General features: G+C 38.6%; 1 protein-coding gene across 50 annotated transcripts in view; it reads right to left on the bottom strand.

The window, feature by feature from the left end:
- The window catches only part of LOC108645188 (putative GPI-anchored protein pfl2), a 232,587-nt gene that overhangs the window by 135,107 nt on the left and 80,018 nt on the right, over positions 1 to 17,462 (bottom strand). For 48 of the 50 annotated variants that reach the window (XM_031905270.1, XM_031905271.1, XM_031905268.1 and 45 more), the window contains 7 exons: positions 15,842 to 15,895; positions 13,852 to 13,905; positions 6,647 to 6,768; positions 4,705 to 4,938; positions 3,141 to 3,233; positions 2,092 to 2,221; positions 799 to 852 (listed from right to left, as the gene is read on the bottom strand). In XM_031905270.1, the coding sequence (XP_031761130.1) occupies positions 799 to 852; positions 2,092 to 2,221; positions 3,141 to 3,233; positions 4,705 to 4,938; positions 6,647 to 6,768; positions 13,852 to 13,905; positions 15,842 to 15,895 (741 nt within the window). The remainder of the gene's footprint in view (positions 1 to 798; positions 853 to 2,091; positions 2,222 to 3,140; positions 3,234 to 4,704; positions 4,939 to 6,646; positions 6,769 to 13,851; positions 13,906 to 15,841; positions 15,896 to 17,462) is intronic. The other 2 variants (XM_031905238.1, XM_031905257.1) reach the window with 1 other exon arrangement.

Genomic DNA, 17,462 nt, shown 5'->3' with positions numbered 1-17,462 from the left:
CTCTAACAGGTGTAAGTTAGAGTTCACCTATTTTATAAACGCTTCTAAAAATCCCATAAGAATAATTAGAAAGTGGGTGATTTTTTCTGTGGTGTGCATTAATCTCACATTTTGATTAGCGAAGAGCGAAATTTTTTTGGTAGACATGGATTTGCAGTGAATTTCCACATGTTGCCATTGGAGGTTTTTTATGTGCAAAATGGGCGTCAAAATAAGTATGGGAATCATACAAGGACACGGGCAATTAAGCGGATGTCAAAATAAAAAGTTGTGTCAAATTGATTGTGGACACTTCAAAATGGATGCAGTCACGTCAAATTGGCCCCGGTCACATAAAAATAGTCAAGCGTGTCACATTCGAGAATTTGTTTTCCGTTGCTTTGAGAATTTTTCTGAAGTTTTGTGAACTCATCCTTAATTTTGATAAACCTGCACCATTGTCTCATATTGTAAATATGTGAACCATACAAGGACAGGGGGCGATAAAAAGAACATAAATGTGAGTGTATTGCTTCCTCTATAAAAGTGAACTTTTTATTTACTGCATAATTTACTATAACAACTGTTACTTTCATGTCACTGCACCAAAGCGCCTGATTCTTCTTTGCAGACACCAATGATTTGCTGCCTTTGAGCCCAGATATTCGGGGAATCAGGGCAGTAAATCCTGTGAGCTTTAGGGTTCTGATGCTCTGACAGGCTTGTGGCTAATCTGTAGGGATTCCCCACAGTATCTTATTCCCACCTTATTGTCACTTTATATATCGCTCAAGTACAAAATAAATATAAGGTTATTACCGGTGCCGGATGTCCCCGCTGCTGACGTACTGCTTGTCACTGGAGTAGTGAGAGCTGATTATAAAATAAAAAAAAAACTGTTATTACTTGCTGTAAATTCCTTTCTCTTACAAATGTCATTCTTTTTGCAACTTTCCATTTCATTACCAGTTTTTATGATTAGATTATTTCTGAAAACCAGGTGAAATTTTTGACCACTCAGGTCCAGCCTACATATCTCTCCCTAACTAGTTTCTGTTTGTGCATTTCACATTGGCAAATAGTTTCGCAGTGAAAATTCACCACCAAAAATTTGTCAAAAAAATGTAAAAAAAAAAACCAAACCCCAACAAAATGCGGTTACGTAAACAAAAAATGTCACATGACAGTGAAGTCATGCGACACCTGCATTTTACACACAACTTTTTGCGTAGAAGGCGACAGGCAGAGGATTTGGGAAAGTAACAGACCACTGAAGTCACATATTAGCCCATGTCTTTGCACAAACGATGGCTTTGGAGAACTGTTACCCCACTAAATTTGATCAATCCCTTTTAGGAATGGGCAGGGCAAATAGGGCTACAGTGGGGGGTACAGTACTGTGTTTAAGAAGGGTGGGCACTCTGGCAGTGCTAACATGGCTACATGGGATTTATACTCCCGCACCTTAGGGCCTATTCACTAAAGTGCATTAAAACGAGCGCTATTTATAGCATGCGGTAATAATTTTATCGTGTCTTAATGCACGATTCACTAAAAGGATACTTGTGTTAATTTAGTCGCGATGCTGTTTGTGTTATTTAAGTCACAAAGACTATTTTTTTGTGGTATTTGGCAGAACGCGCGCTAAAGAACCCATCGTACGCAAATAGTTGCCGCATGCGAAAAAATGCATGCCATATTAGCCATACACGCCATTACATTTGTAAAACTACTGTACTGAAAATGCCTGTTTCCCTGCAAACTGGCGGCTGCATCATAATATGGAGTGTGTTTTTGGCACGAGGCAACAATTTGTGCACGATGCGTTCATTAGTGCGTGTTGCGTCAAATACCGCATGAAAATTGTATTTGCGACTTAAATAACGCAGTCTATATTTTAACGCAAGTATCCTTTTAGTGAATCGTGCATTAAGACGCGAAAAATTAGAAGCGCTAAAATTTTTAATGCATGCTATAAATAGCGCTCGTTTTAATGCACTTTAGTGAATCAGCCCTTAAGTGGTCAAATGGAAAATACGGTTTACAATAATAACTGTTACAATTATAAACTGTTAAATCAGGTTCCTAAATATACAAAGCTGTTATACATACCTACAGGTTGTACTTTGCCTACCATGAAAGCCCACCGCCCAGGATAGTTAACGTTGCTTGATGTTGTCCAATTGAAAACAGATCCTACTGTGTTTAAATGATAAACTTGGGTTCCGTTGTTCCAATAAGCCTGTTAGGGAAATGATCACATTTTAAGAAACCACATAAAAAGCCTTTTGCGCAAATGTTCATTTATCAAAAGGTCTGAACTGAAAAAAGCATGAACGAAAAAAGTAGCGGAAAAGTCATGAAAACCGTTACTTTTATGACGTGTCGCATGATAACTGACTTTTTTGTATTGTTGCACAAATGACAGCATCTAAATACCTGTACTTGTCCCCTATAGGGTTCTATTGTGTAAGCACCTTATAGGGGTTTAAATCCCTACAATTCCTTAATTCACGGTTACTGGGCAGATACCCATGTATCTATTTTGCTGTAACATAGCTCATGTTATTGGCTTATGTGCCTTATGACCACTTCCTGCACACTGTAATATAGTGTTTGGCAGGGGGCAGTGTTGGACTGGGGCACCTGGGGCCCACCAGAGAACCTTACCGCAGGGGCCCACTCACCACTTTGACCACTGCCCCCCACCTTACTTTCTACATCATAGGGTCGATAAGCGGTATAGCACACTTTTTGTATTAAAATTGATGCAAAAAAAGCGTGATTCACTACAGTATTATCACATGCTTTAAGTTGCATATCGCGTGAGTTAAATTTCACGATACCGCGTGAAAAGTACAGTTAATGAGCTTTTGGCAACACAATATGGACTTTGCAGTGGGATTTATTCAGTCTGTGTTGGCGCCAGAGTGATGCAGCCACCAGTTTGCAGGGAAATGGGCATTTTCAGAACAGTAGTTTTCCGAAAGTAATGGCGTATATGGTTAATATGGCGTGCGTTTTTTCGCACACAACGACTATTTGTGTGTGATGCGTTGATCAGCGCGCATTCCATCAAATACCATACGAAAATAGTCTTCGCGACTTAAATAATGCAAACAGCATCGCATGTAAATTAGCGCAAGTAATATCATAATTACCTGTGCATTATTTGTCCATTGAATATCCGCATAGTTAAAAAGAACAAATGAAATGGTCCCATTTGTGATGAGAACAACCTGGAACGTATTCACCTAGAAAAGAGATAATAGTGGTGAGGTCCCATATTGAGAAACAGTAGAAATAGAGCAGACATATTCCACAATTGTGACGGCGCTGATGCATTAAAAGAAATCATGTAAAGTCATTTTGCAGGCTTGGCGTTTGCTGGGTATTATATACAGTAATTTCTAGCATTTTGATTCATAATGTATAAATGATATATATAGGGACCCTTAGGGCTAATATGCCCCCATGGCTTTAAACCCTACCATTTCCTATTTCACCTTGTTACTAGAAAAAGACCCATGTTTCTAGTTATTAGCATTCTGTGCCTAATTGGTTAATAGGTAGACCACTCCCTTGGCACGCTTATATAATGTTTAGCAAAGGGGTGAATCTTCCTCTTTGGCTGCATCTGTTGATCCAGGTGGAAGTTCCACTGAGTCCGGGATCAACAAGGCCCCAGTAAAGCCATCTACCCTAGAGGTTATGTCTAGCTCTAGTGAAGTTGGGGAACACGGATCCCGTGAATGAGGAGTAGTGAGTATCAGGATAATATCTGTAAAAGCACTTTCTAGGAAAGTTAGATAGAGAGTCTAGTTAGAAAGAGCAGTTTCTGGCTCCAACCAGGAGAGATTAGCTGGGAGTATTCTCCTATACAGGCACTGTTGCCTTAAAGGAAAAGTAACACTAACATTTTCATTTTTTAAGTAAAAAATCTATTCTACCCTGCCCCAATAATTGCCCTATCCTGCAAACCACTTAGTATTTTGAATGCTTTATGAGCAAACACCTGCTAAAACCTGGCTTCCAATCATTTGACGTAAGGAGATACGGTGAAGGAAGGAGGAGCATCCACTACGCGATGATCGATATCACACAGATATCGGGTTAGTACTTATCCCTGAACCACCGTCGGCTGTTTGGGATCTGTGACCGCTAAGGTGTACATCCTAAGGATACAGGATACTTATCCAGACTACTCCCCACAGTGGTGCCGTGCTGTTTGGCTGCCTTTACCCTGCCCACACTCGGCTGAGGTGGGATAAATCTGATGGTCTTCTATTGTCTTTGGTAACTGATTCTGTACTCTCTTCTCTCTTCTCCGGTTTTGTGGCCATTAATGATAAGCAAATCTGTCCCATTTCATCGAAAAAAAACTTGTGAAACGTTGAAAAATTTGCAAAATGGTGAAAAAAGTGTGTGTAAAAAATACTTGGGCGTGTCCAAAAATGGCTCTGTTTGTAACTTTTTTGACATGCATAAGGCATGTCAAAAAACTTACAAACTCATAAAAATATTTTCACTTATTCGTAAGTCCCACGAGTGCTCCATTTTTTAAGTGGATATATATACATATAATTTTTCTTTGGAGCTGTCCAGCTTTGAGATTTAAGCTAAGATGAAGCTACCAAACTCCCCTTTGCCAGTATTAAATAGCAGAACAGTTATTATTGAGATTATGATGCAGAATAGCTTTGAGAAATAACATAAAAGTGATACCTGACTGGCAGTTCCTGGATACCGTGGCACCTTGTCCCATGTCGCTATAAACACCCACTGGGCAGAGAACCCTAAACCTGGAAAGTAGGTGTTGATGTCTTGCGTTGCGTTTGCCAGGAGGCTGGGATCAGCGCTCTGCCGGTAGTAAATGTCACCATATATTACGTTATAAACGTCTGCATAAAACGGGGCAATAACGGGTCCATTGAAATCCAGGTATCCGTTGTTGCTCAGCTAGAACAGAAAGACAATCATTTATGAAACCCTCGTATTTGTAATCAGTGGGGCTTTAGTTGGACAAAGATTAGTGATGAGCGAATCTGCCCTATTTCACTTAGCTGAAAAACTTGCAAAACTGATGAAAATTAGCCAAATGGTAAAAAAATGTGTGAAATGCGTACGCAACGTTTTCTACGTGTGCAACTTTTTTTGTGCATACTACTTTTTTTCTTACTCCAAATACATTAAAGTCAGTGGTTATTTTCCCCACTCCTACCATGCAACTTTTCTTATGCTCAACTTTTTTCTCCAAATACATTAAAATCAATGGGCATTTTTTCTTGACAAATTTTTTTCATGTGGCAAATGTGGTAAAATGGTAAAAAAAAGTGCAACTTTTTTTAACTAAAGCTATTTTTTTCTTATTCCAAATACATTAAAGTCAGTGCTTATGTTTCCCACTCCTACCATGGGACTTTTTATTTATTTGTGTAACTTTTTTTTAGGAGCAACTTTTTTTCTCCAAATGCGTTAAAGTCAGCGGGCATTTTTTTATTGGCAAATGTTCCCCCCAGTCGTGTGATAAAATTCACCAATGGTGAAATGTTGAATTTTGCTGCAAATCCCTGTCTGGTGAAAATATTCGCTCATCACCACCAAAAATTTTACTAGTGTAATATGGCTCTCCAGAATCCACTGACTAAAACAAGAGGCACGTATTTGCCAGACTAGAAGCCTGGAGACTCAGCTTTGGGATCTCTGAAGATGGGCCAATTGGTGAGGCCTTAGTTTAAATGCCTAGAAGTCTAAATGCTAATGGCGGAGTGCCCTGTACCACAGGAAGCAAAATGTCCCAGCTTTCCATTTTCAAGTTTGAAGGATAAGTAAAACTTAAAAAAAAACTAAATGTACAATTGCTCATGGTGTTTTGCAATTTGCATTAATTATTTTTTTTTTTAGTTTCAGAGCTATTTAATTTTTTATTAACTTTCAATATAATAAAACAGCGCCACCTGCTGGTCAGTTCCTATAACTGTTCAGACAAAGAGATATCCCTTCAGAAGGAAAACAGAGAAGGGTTCTGATGTTGCTCTGCTCAGGAAAGAGACCAGAAGCCTCAGATGCCCTTTCCCATCTCCTCCCTGAGCAACATCAGAACCCTTCTCTGTTTTCCTTCTGAAGGGATATCTCTTTGTCTGAACAGTTATAGGAACTGACCAGCAGGTGGCGCTGTTGTTACAAATATTCATTGCATTGTCAGTTAATAAACACTTTATAAGCAAATTGTAAAAGTGCTTAGAAAAGCACCCTGAGCAATATTTCTTTTAAAGGTTTACTTATCCTTTCAAGGTCTATTGGAAGTGGCAGAAGATAACAGTGCAGGGGTATAGCACTTGCCAATGCAGTTTCCATACAATGTGCCCCAGTCGGGTATCAGTTCCACCCTGTTTAATTACAGCTTAATATCGTGAAGCCAAAATGACACAATAATCTCAAAGAGCAAGATGGCTGACACAGTGCTGGGAATCAGCATTCTCATTGGTCAGTTCTCTTACATCTGTAATGACATATTTGGGTAACTTCTTCATTTGTTGCACAGTGGGACACTTTTTATGGAGGGTTTATATTCCCTTTAAATGGTAACTGCAGTTGCTGCTTTTACCCCAGGGTATCTGTGTATGTTTCCAGAACAATCAATGAGTAGTATATATGTGTAACTCACGTAAAAAGAAGAATAGGAGTTTCCCCCAAACGGGAAGTTGATAGTAGGATTTACCAACACGGAACCATCATCATCTCTTGTGCTTAGACTGTCAGTTGCGTTCCCGTATTCATACAGAACACCTAAATGGATGTGAAGGAGACAATATGACAAACACCATCAACAATGAGAACAGCCTCATTAAAGCGGATCTACACCCTACTGCACTGCACTGCTCAACCAAGCTTTAGTTGTGTCTGGACTACAAAGTCATGTGACATATTATCAAGGTTAAAGGGTTAGTTTACACCTAGAACTTGTTGGTTAAAAGTGGGGGTCGATCAATAGGACGTGTGTTATATAAATGCATTCTGCCTGTTCTTTACATATTTTTCTATTTGTTTGCCTTTCTACAATTTATTTCAGGGAACTCCCTCAGCTCGGAGTGTATCTCAGTACAAGGTACAGGTATGAGACCCGTTATTCAGAATGCGCGGGACCTGGGGTTTGCTGGCCAAGGGATTTATCTCTGTAATTTGTATCTCCGTAGCTTAAGGGGCTGATAATCGTAAAAACTCAACATGGTATCAATATAAATTAAATTGTTGTAGTTATAAAATGTCACGATTGATTGGTTGGCATGAAAATTTTGAGTTTATATTTGAAAATCTCAAATTGTTTGAACTGAAAGTAATGTTAAAACTTGAAAAATTTGAGTTTAAATCAAAGTTCCTTCTTTATTTTTTGTAAACAGGAATTGATTAGGAGATTAACTTCCCCATGAAAATGTGTGAAATAGAAAACAATGATGGAATTAACTTCCCCTTGAAACGGTAAAATAAAACAATGATGGGATTAATGTCTCCTTGAAAATGTGTCAAGGATGGACAGGTTGTCACTGACGATTCTATTTCCCTACTAGTCTAAGGGGCACATTTACTAAGAGACGAATTCGAATCCGAATTGGAAAAATCCGATTGGAAAACGAACATTTTGCGACTTTTTCGTATTTTTTGCGATTTTTTCGGCGCCTTTCCGATTTGCGCGAAAAACGCGAGTTTTTCGTAGCCATTCAGAAAGTTGCGCAAAATCTGGCGATTTTTTTGTAGCGTTAAAACTTGCGCGAAAAGTCGCGCCTTTTTCGTAAAGTTAAAACTTAAAAGGCGCAAGTTTTAACGCTACAAAAAAATCGCCAGATTTTGCGCAACTTTCGGAATGGCTACGAAAAACTCGCGTTTTTTCGCACAAATCATATTGGTAACGAAAAAGTCGCGACAATTTTCCGAAAAATTCCGATCATTACGAAAAAAACGCAATCGGACGCATTCGGCCGGATCGTGAGTAAGTAAATCGGCCCCTAAGCCTCCATAGGACTCAATGGTACTCGACAGATCAAACCTGTTGAATTTTCGTTTTACAAAAAAAGTTAACTAAATATTAATAAATCATGAATTTTGTGAGTTATTTTAAAAAAAATAATAATTTTTTGGGTAAATTTCTGAAAACCCCACATTTTTGAGAAATGATATCAAAGAAACTGAGCACTGGCAAAAACTCATTCTTAAATCTTTAAAATATCTAGAAGTAAAAGATTAACAATCTTTTACTTCTAGATATTTTCAAGATTTAAGAATGAGTTTTTGCCAGTGCTCAGTTTCTTTGATATCATTTCTCAAAAATGTGGGGTTTTCAGAAATTTACCCAAATTTGCTGAAAACTCAATGGTTAGTAATTGGGCCCCTAAGAGTGATATACTAGAGCAGTGGTTCTCAACCTTCCTAATGCCGCAACCCTTTAATACAGTTCCTCATGTTGTGGTGACCCCCAACCATAAAATTACTCCTAAGACCATTGGAAATATGTGTTTTCCTGGGGTCTTAGGTGACCCCTGTGAAAGGGTCGTTCGACCCCCAAAGGGGTCCCGACCCACAGGTTGAGAACCGCTGTACTAGAGCAATCTGACAGGGTGGGTTTCAAACAACAAAGACTTCTTGATTCCTAAGAAAACAATTTATTTTGGACCACACACAGATCCTGAAACTTTCAAGCCCACATCTGACACTTTTGTGGACTGCACATCCAAATGGTAATGCTTTAGGAAGGTATTTGCAGAACTCCAGGAGGCTGCTTTACATACTTCTTCCAACGGGACTTCCACCTGAAATGCCCATGAAGCACTAATTGCCTTAGTGGAGTGTGGGTTTATGCTCTTTGGAAAACATGTTCCATTCTCTTGATAAGATCGCTTGATGCAGTCAATAATCCACCTGCTTATTGTGGAGGTAGTGGCTTCCTATTACTGGCAGGAATTACAAACAGTTTAGCTGATTTTCTCCAAGCCTTTGTTCTATTTAAATATATCAACAGACATCTGACCATGTTTAACTTGTGCCATTGTCTCTCCTGTTCTGACTCCAATAGGAAAAAATGATGGCAAGACAATCTCTGTGTTCATGTGTTACTCTGTAACCACCTTAGGTAGAAAACCAGGCACTGTTTGTCAGGAACTATGGGGATTCGAACCCTGGACTGTATGCGGAACTCTGGGTGCACATACTTGCTGAGCCACAGGGGGCTCTTTGAGCTATATGGGATCGGTTGCCCTTGTGTCCCTTCTGCCTTTTTACCGGTTTCCCTATCGTTATTGGTCATCACAGGTGTGGCTGCTTTAGTAATTACCGGACTATATAAACCCTCTCCAGACTACACCCAGTGCTTGATCATCGCTCCCGCTTAGCCTGGTCTTGCCACCTGATTCCTGATACCTTCTGATTCCGTGTTCCCTGCTTGTGCCCTGCCTGGTCCCTTTTGTTGACTTCCCTGGTTTGACTTCTGCCTGACTCCTGACTTGCTGGAACCCTGTCTGGACTGACCTGTGCCTGATATACGGATGTGCTTGAACTCTGCCTGGACTGACCTGAATATTCGCGAACTTTGCGAATCCCATAGACTTCAATGGGAAGGCGAACTTTAAAACCTAGAAAAGCCATTTCTGGCCAGAAAACTGATTTTAAAGTTGTTTAAAGGGTGCCACAACCTGGACAGTTACATGCAGGAGGGGGATCAAGGGCAAAAACTTCTCTGAAAAATACTTGTAAAAAAAACGCCAAAAAAACCGCAAAAAATTAACGCAAAAAAAACCCACAAGCTAAAACGCGGCGGAAAAACCAAGGCAAAAAAATGAGGCGCCAAAAAAAACATGGCGAACATCGGCAAAAGTCCGCGAATTTGCGCGAACGCGAACACCAGATGTTCGCGCGAATTAGTTCGCTACATCTCTACCTGCTGGCCTCTTGCCAGAGGCCAGGCCTGACACTGTTAGAAACCGGACTTTATCAGCCTGCAAAATACTGTAAAGCTGCTTTGATGACAGAGCTTTCAAGTCATTCACTCTATGAGAAGATGTGACTGCTACCAGAAAAACCGTCTTCAAAGTCAATAACATGCCAGGAATTGATTCCAATGGCTCAAAAGGACTCAGAGTTAAGTTCTCCAATACCAGAGGTAAACTCCATGAAGACCTGGTTGGAGGGCCCCTGCAAAAAAATTTGGCCACTCTGGGGCTATTAGCCCACTGGACCCCTGTTATGGCTGAGTTGGCTGAGGTCTACAGTTTTAATGTCCAAATCCAAAATATTGAAAACACGATAACCTAAATGATACTAGATATGTATATAAATGTATATAATAATTGAATGCTCCTATTTATAAAATACGGTGTGTACCAATCCAAATGATCGGTCCGGGTGTGAAAACCCTGGACCCGTCGCTAGTACTGTTAAGGAACACAAAAGTTAAATATAGTCAGCACAGGTCAGAATAGCTCACCGGAATCCCTGGCTGGTCCGGGTGCTCGGGGCCCTGAACCCGTAGCTAAGGGGAAATCCAACTTCAAACACGATGAATACCAAGCACTCAGGACTCCGGGAGTCTGGAGTGCTTGGTGTTCATCGTGTTTAATGTCCGAATGCTTAAATTGCTGTCTAAACTGTCTTGGTGAAAATCAAGGACTTGACATACAGTTACCCTTTCCGGAGTGACTTCTTTCTTGAGTAACCAAGATACAAAGGTTTTCCAGACTCTTTCATAAGTCTTATTAGTATTGGGTTTCCTGGATGCTAACATAGTGTTAACTTCCGCCGAGGAAAACCCCTCCTGCCTCAGCCTGTTCCTTTCAATCTCCAGGCCTTTAGATGTAACTTCTGAGGGCAAGGATGTCTGAGTCCTCCCTGGGTCAATAGGTCTGACCTTATGGCAATGTTAGTGGTTTATCCGCAACAAACAAATTCAACAACGGCGCCAATCTGGAATTGATGCTATTACATTGGCCTCCTCTGTTTTGATCTTCCTTAGAACTTTCTGAATGAGTGGAAATGGAGGGAAGATGTATAACAGATGTCAACTCCAGCTCTGACTCAAAGCATCTGTCACTTACGCTTGTGGACACTGGAAATGGGAGTAGAATTTGTCTACTTTCTGATTCCCCATACTACCATTAAATCCTTCTCTGGCTGACCCCACTTCCTGGTAATGTGTAGAAAAACTTCCTGATTACCTCCTTGCTTTTTTATATACATGACCATTGCCACATTGTCTGATCTGACCCGAAGAGCAGAACCTCTGACACTGTGATCTAAGCTTGGCAGTGCTCTTTTCACTGCTCTGAGTTCTAGAACATTGGCTGGCAGTAGAGACTCTTCTGCATTCCAGGTGCCCTGCAGATACGTCTGATCCAGGTGAGCTCCCCAGCTTAGGGGACTGGAGTCTGTTGTCAAAGACTTCCACTCTATTTGCTTCAATGAATTCCTTCTGGTTAGACTCTGTTCCATCAACCACCACCTCATTTCCTGTTTCACTTGTGGTGTTATTCCTATGTTCTGATCCCAATCCGGATCGGACTTCCTCCATTGCCTCAGAAAATATTGCTGCAACGGTCTCACAGGCCATCTGGCCCACTTCAGCATAGGGATTGTGGAGTTTAAAAGACCTAATGCACTGCTCATTTCTCCAGCTGTTGTTTTGGATTTTCTTAGTAGTTTCCGCAATACAGAATCTGCAGAATCTGGCCCCCAAATACACTAAATCCTGTGTTGGGAAAAGTTGACTTTTCTGCATATTTATTTCCCAACCATGAGATTGAAGAAACTGAAAGACAAAGTCTCTGTGACTTGCTAGCATATCTGGATTCTTTTCTTTAAAAAGTATGTCGTCTAGATAATGCTAAATCTGTATTCCAAATTTCCTTACTTCTGCTATTAGGACTTGCAGGACCTTTGTAAATACTCTTGGTGAAATCACTAACCCAAATGGAAGGCATGTGAATTGGAAATGTGCCTCTTTCCCTACCACACATCTCAGAAACTTTTGATGAGTCTCTACCACTGGTATATGCAGATATACCTCCTTTAAATCCAGGGACAACATCTAATCTTCTTGTTCTATCTGTGCTATGATAGACTGAATTGATTCCATCTTGAAACCTTCCACCTTCAAATATGAGTTTATTGGCCTCAGATCTAACACCGGCCAAAAATCTCCTGTCTTTTTCTTCAGCAAAAAATGCTTTGAGTTCACACTTTTTCCCATGAACTGCTTCTGAACCGGTATCACTGCTGCATCCCGGATCAACTGTTGAATATAATCCATCATGATCTTCCTCTTCTGCCCGTGACGCGGAACTTTCAATAATTGAAAAAGACTGCATCTTGGAACTTCCTCGAATTCCAGATAATATCCTCTTTCCAATGTCTGTAATACCCATTGGTCTTTTATTGACCTTGTCCAGACCTCCACAAATCTTTCTAATCTTCTGGGCATATATGAGGACTGGACTGCCCTGATTTCAGAAAGGTTTCTTAGATGGTCCAGTACCCTCCTGCCCCTATGCCCTTGTCATTTTTCCTGTCCTCGCAGGTGGTAGGATAGGAAGTAGGTTTTAAGGGCTTTTCAGGCTCTAAAGATTTTTATTTTTTTGCTCACAAAGTCCCATAATGGGACTTATCACTTGGGGAGTTTGCCTCTCTCCCTGAAAGGGTTGATAAAAAGTTCTCCTTGTAGAGGAGTCATATCAGCCGGAGACCCCGTTTTTAACCAGCCCAGGGTCAAGGTCCAGCGCACATTGGGACTAGGGATGTAGCGAACCTCAAAAAAAAGTTCGCGAATATTCGCAAACTTTGCGAACCCCATAGACTTCAATGGGAAGGTGAACTTTAAAACCTAGAAAAGCCATTTCTGGCCAGAAAACTGATTTTAAAGTTGTTTAAAGGGTGCCACGACCTGGACAGTGGCATGCAGGAGGGGGATCAAGGGCAAAAATTTCTCTAAAAAATACTTTGTTGACACAGCGTTGAGTAAAACCGCAAAGGCAGCTGGCAGATGTAGCGGAAATACGCTGCGTTTTTTGCTATTTCACACTATTAGCGCCATGGAAATGGGATTTGCTTACACCAGTACTAGGCTGAAAAACGCCATGTGTGGCTTCTGCAGCGTTTTTAGGCTGAGAAAAACGCAGAGAAAAAACGCAGTGGAAAAAAAACGCAGTAAACCCAAATTGCGAACATACGCGAAAAGTTCGCGAACGTCCGAACTTGCGAACACCCGATGTTCGCGCGAGTTTGCTACATCTCTAATTGGGACTAATCCCGTGAAAGACGCTGTGTTATTACAAACAAATGAGTTTTACTTATTAAATAAGTCAGCATTTAATATCCAAGTTTATTCAATTCATAAAATCAAACAAGGATTCACAAACTTGAAAATTGATAAATAAGTCCATTAGGATTGTTTTTCCCCCTATAATGATTACTTAAAGCACTGTTTTATTATTACAGACAAAAAGGAAATAATTTTTGAAAGTTTGAATTATTTGATTAAAATGTGAGGCTGACAAATTCAAGTTTTCACAAATTGAGTAAAAGTACAGGAAAAAATATATACAAAAATATTCTACAAACAACCAACAAATTCAGTATTTATTACAGTAAAATCAGCAAAAAGTCACCAGAAAAATCTCTGCAAGTAAAAGCTAGTAAGTTTGTATAAAAGCCAACATTTGAGTACTGATAAGCAAAATTTTGCAGCAGGCATGAATGCGCGTTGAGTTTTGCCATTGGCAGATTTTTTCTAAAAATGGGCACAAAAATTTGATTCATAATTTTTTTTCATATTTATTTCTTCATATATTGCTCAAGCATAAAGAAGATGAAATATAACAAAAATGTCATTACCAGTGCCGGATGTCCCAGCTGTTGATGTAGCGTTTGTCACTGGAGCAGTGAGTGCTGAACAAAAAAGAAAAATATAATTATATACATTGCACAAGGACATATGTAAATTAACAATTAGAATATATTAAAACTGCTAAATGTTCATTGATTTGCATATAAAGTTAATTATTGTATCTTTTTAACTTGTATCTGTCTTTAGAAAATTTACAATGTGCACCTTTAAGTTCTATCTGGGTCAAAAAAATTGAATTCATGAAAACAAAATACTAATACAGGTATCGGACCCCTTATCCGGAAACCCGTTATCCAGAAAGCTCCGAATTACGGAAAGCCCGTCTCCCATAGACTCCATTTTAATCAAATAATTCAGAATTTTAAAGCTGATTTCCTTTTTCTATGTAGAAATAAAACAGAACCTTGTAATTGATTCCAACTAAGATATAATTACCCCTTATTGGGGCAGAACAGCCCTATTGGGTTTATTTAATGGTTAAATGATTCCCTTTTCTCTGTAATAATAAAACAGTACCTGTACTTGATCCCAACTAAGATATAATTACCCCTTATTGGGGCAGAACAGCCCTATTGGGTTTATTTAATGGTTAAATAATTCCCTTTTCTCTGTAATAATAAAACAGTACCTGTACTTGATCCCAACTAAGATATAATTACCCCTTATTGGGGCAGAACAGCCCTATTGGGTTTATTTAATGGTTAAATGATTCCCTTTTCTCTGTAATAATAAAACAGTACCTGTACTTGATCCCAACTAAGATATAATTACCCCTTATTGGGGCAGAACAGCCCTATTGGGTTTATTTCATGGTTAAATGATTCCCTTTTCTCTGTAATAATAAAACAGTACCTGTACTTGATCCCAACTAAGATATAATTACCCCTTATTGGGGGCAGAACAGCCCTATTGGGTTTATTTAATGGTTAAATGATTCCCTTTTCTCTGTAATAATAAAACAGTACCTGTACTTGATCCCAACTAAGATATAATTACCCCTTATTGGGGCAGAACAGCCCTATTGGGTTTATTTAATGGTTAAATGATTCTCTTTTCTCTGTAATAATAAAACAGTACCTGTACTTGATCCCAACTAAGATATAATTACCCCTTATTGGGGGCAGAACAGCCCTATTGGGTTTATTTAATGGTTAAATGATTCCCTTTTCTCTGTAATAATAAAACAGTACCTGTACTTGATCCCAACTAAGATATAATTACCCCTTATTGGGGTAGAACAGCCCTATTGGGTTTATTTAATGGTTAAATGATTCCCTTTTCTCTGTAATAATAAAACATTACCTGTACTTGATCCCAACTAAGATATAATTAATCCTTATTGGGGCAGAACAGCCCTATTGGATTTAATTAATGTTTTATTGATTTTTTAGTAGACTTAAGGTATTGAGATCAAAATTACAGAAAGACCCCTTATCCGTAAGTTTGTATAAAAGCCAACATTTGAGTACTGATAAGCAAAATTTTTCGTCAGACATGGATTTACATTGAATTTCCACATGGGCAGTTTTTTTCGCAAAATGGGCACAAAAATTTGATGTACAAAATTTTTTTTGACACGAGCAACAATTTTTTGTGCGTCATGTTTCACATTTTGCTAATTTTGCGCGATATGTTTAATTTTTGTGAATTTTTAATAGAAACTAAATGGGACAGATTCGTTCATCTCAACATTTGAGATTTTTAGCCATATTGAAAATAAACATTAAAATGTTATTCTCCCTGAAGTGAAATTTAGTTACTCCTTCAGCATTTATTAAGTTTCTAAAATCCACTAACGGATTTGTAGTCGTTTGAGCCCAGATATTTTTTTACTTCAACTTTAGGGTTTTGATAGTGTGACATGCTCATGGCTAATCTGTAGGGATTCCCCACAGTATCTTATTCCGAATTTTCCTATTTTTACTTCATATATTGCTCAAGTACAAAGAAGATGAATCATAACTATAAGGTTATTACCAGTGCCGGATGTCCCAGCTGTTGATGTAGCGCTTGTCACTGGATCATTGAGTGCTGAACAAAAAAGAAAAATATAATTACATATATTGCACAAGGACATATGTAAATTAACAATTAGGGGCACACTTACAAAAGCACAAATGCTTGAGCGTCAATGCGAATGCTCCGAGCGTAGTTTCGCCTATTTATTTTGGGCGTCCGTACGACTTCTTTGTACGGCACTCGACTTTTTCGTATGGCGCATGACTTTTTCGGACGTTTGCACGATAAAATCGGAAAGGTTTTACCATTATTATAATTGTTCGGTACGAAAATTTTGTGGCTTTCGGATCGCCAATACGATATTATCGTGACGAATACGATTTTTTGTAAGCATTTTCGTGATATTTGTGATCTTCAAAAATATTCATTTAAAGTACAATTTTTTCCCATTAGTGATTTGGATTCATGGATTTGTAAATGTGCCCCTTAGAATATATTAAAAGTGCTAAATGTTCCTTGAGTTGCATGTAAAGAGAAATATTGTATCTTTTTAACTTGTATCTCTCTTTAGAAAGTTTACAATGTGCAACTTTAAGTTCTATCTTGGTCAAAAAATTGAATTAATAAAAACAAAATACTAATATTGACAAATAATCCTTTTAAGTGCTGATTTATCAAAATTCAAGTTGGCAATTTTTTTCACAATTCGAGAAAAAGTACGGCAAAAAAATGTATACAAAAATATTCCGCAAACCCCAACAAATTTAGAATCTACAGTATTATAGTAAAATCAGCAAAAAGACACCAGAAAGCACTTTGCAAGTAAAAGCTAGTAAGTTGTATAAGCCAACATTTGAGTACTGATAAGCAAAATTTTTCATCAGGCATGGATTTACATTGAATTTCGCCCTGAGAAGGTATTTTTTTTTTAAAAATGGGCACAAAAATTTGATGAACAAAACTTTTTTTGACATGAGCGACAATTTTTTTTTGAAATTTTGGCCATATTGAAAATAAACATGAAAAAGGAATTCTCCCTGAAGTGTAATTTTCTTACTCCTTCAGCATTTAATGCACAAATGTCTAAACCCACTAACTGATTTGTAGTCGTTTGAGCCCAGATATTTTTTTACTTTAACTTTAGGGTTTTTATAGTGTGACATGCTCATGGCTAATCTGTAGGGATTCCCCACAGTATCCTATTCCTAATTTTCCCATTTTCACTTTATATATTGCTCAAGTACAAATAAAATGAAAAATAACTATAAGGTTATTACCAGTGCCGGATGTCCCAGCTGTTGATGTAGCGCTTGTCAGTGGAGCAGTGAGTGCTGAACAAAAAAGAAAAATATAATTACATATATTGCACAAGGACATATGTAAATTAACAATTAGGGGCACACTTACAAAAGCAGGAACGCTCGAGCGTTCATGCAAATTCTCCGAGCGTATTTTCACTGATTTTTTCGTGCGTCCGTATGACTTTTTCGTACGGCGCACGACTTTTTTGGACGTTTGCACAAAAAAAATTCGTGATTTGGATTCATGGATTTGTAAATGTGCCCCTTAGAATATATTAAAAGTGCTAAATGTTCCTTGAGTTGCATGTAAAGAGAATTATTGTATCTTTTTAACTTGT

The sequence above is a fragment of the Xenopus tropicalis genome, chromosome 7, assembly GCF_000004195.4.
Source record: "Xenopus tropicalis strain Nigerian chromosome 7, UCB_Xtro_10.0, whole genome shotgun sequence".
Classification (NCBI taxonomy): Eukaryota; Metazoa; Chordata; class Amphibia; order Anura; family Pipidae; genus Xenopus; species Xenopus tropicalis.
Note: the sequence above shows the minus strand (reverse complement) of the source record. Positions and strands in the feature narration are given on the sequence as shown.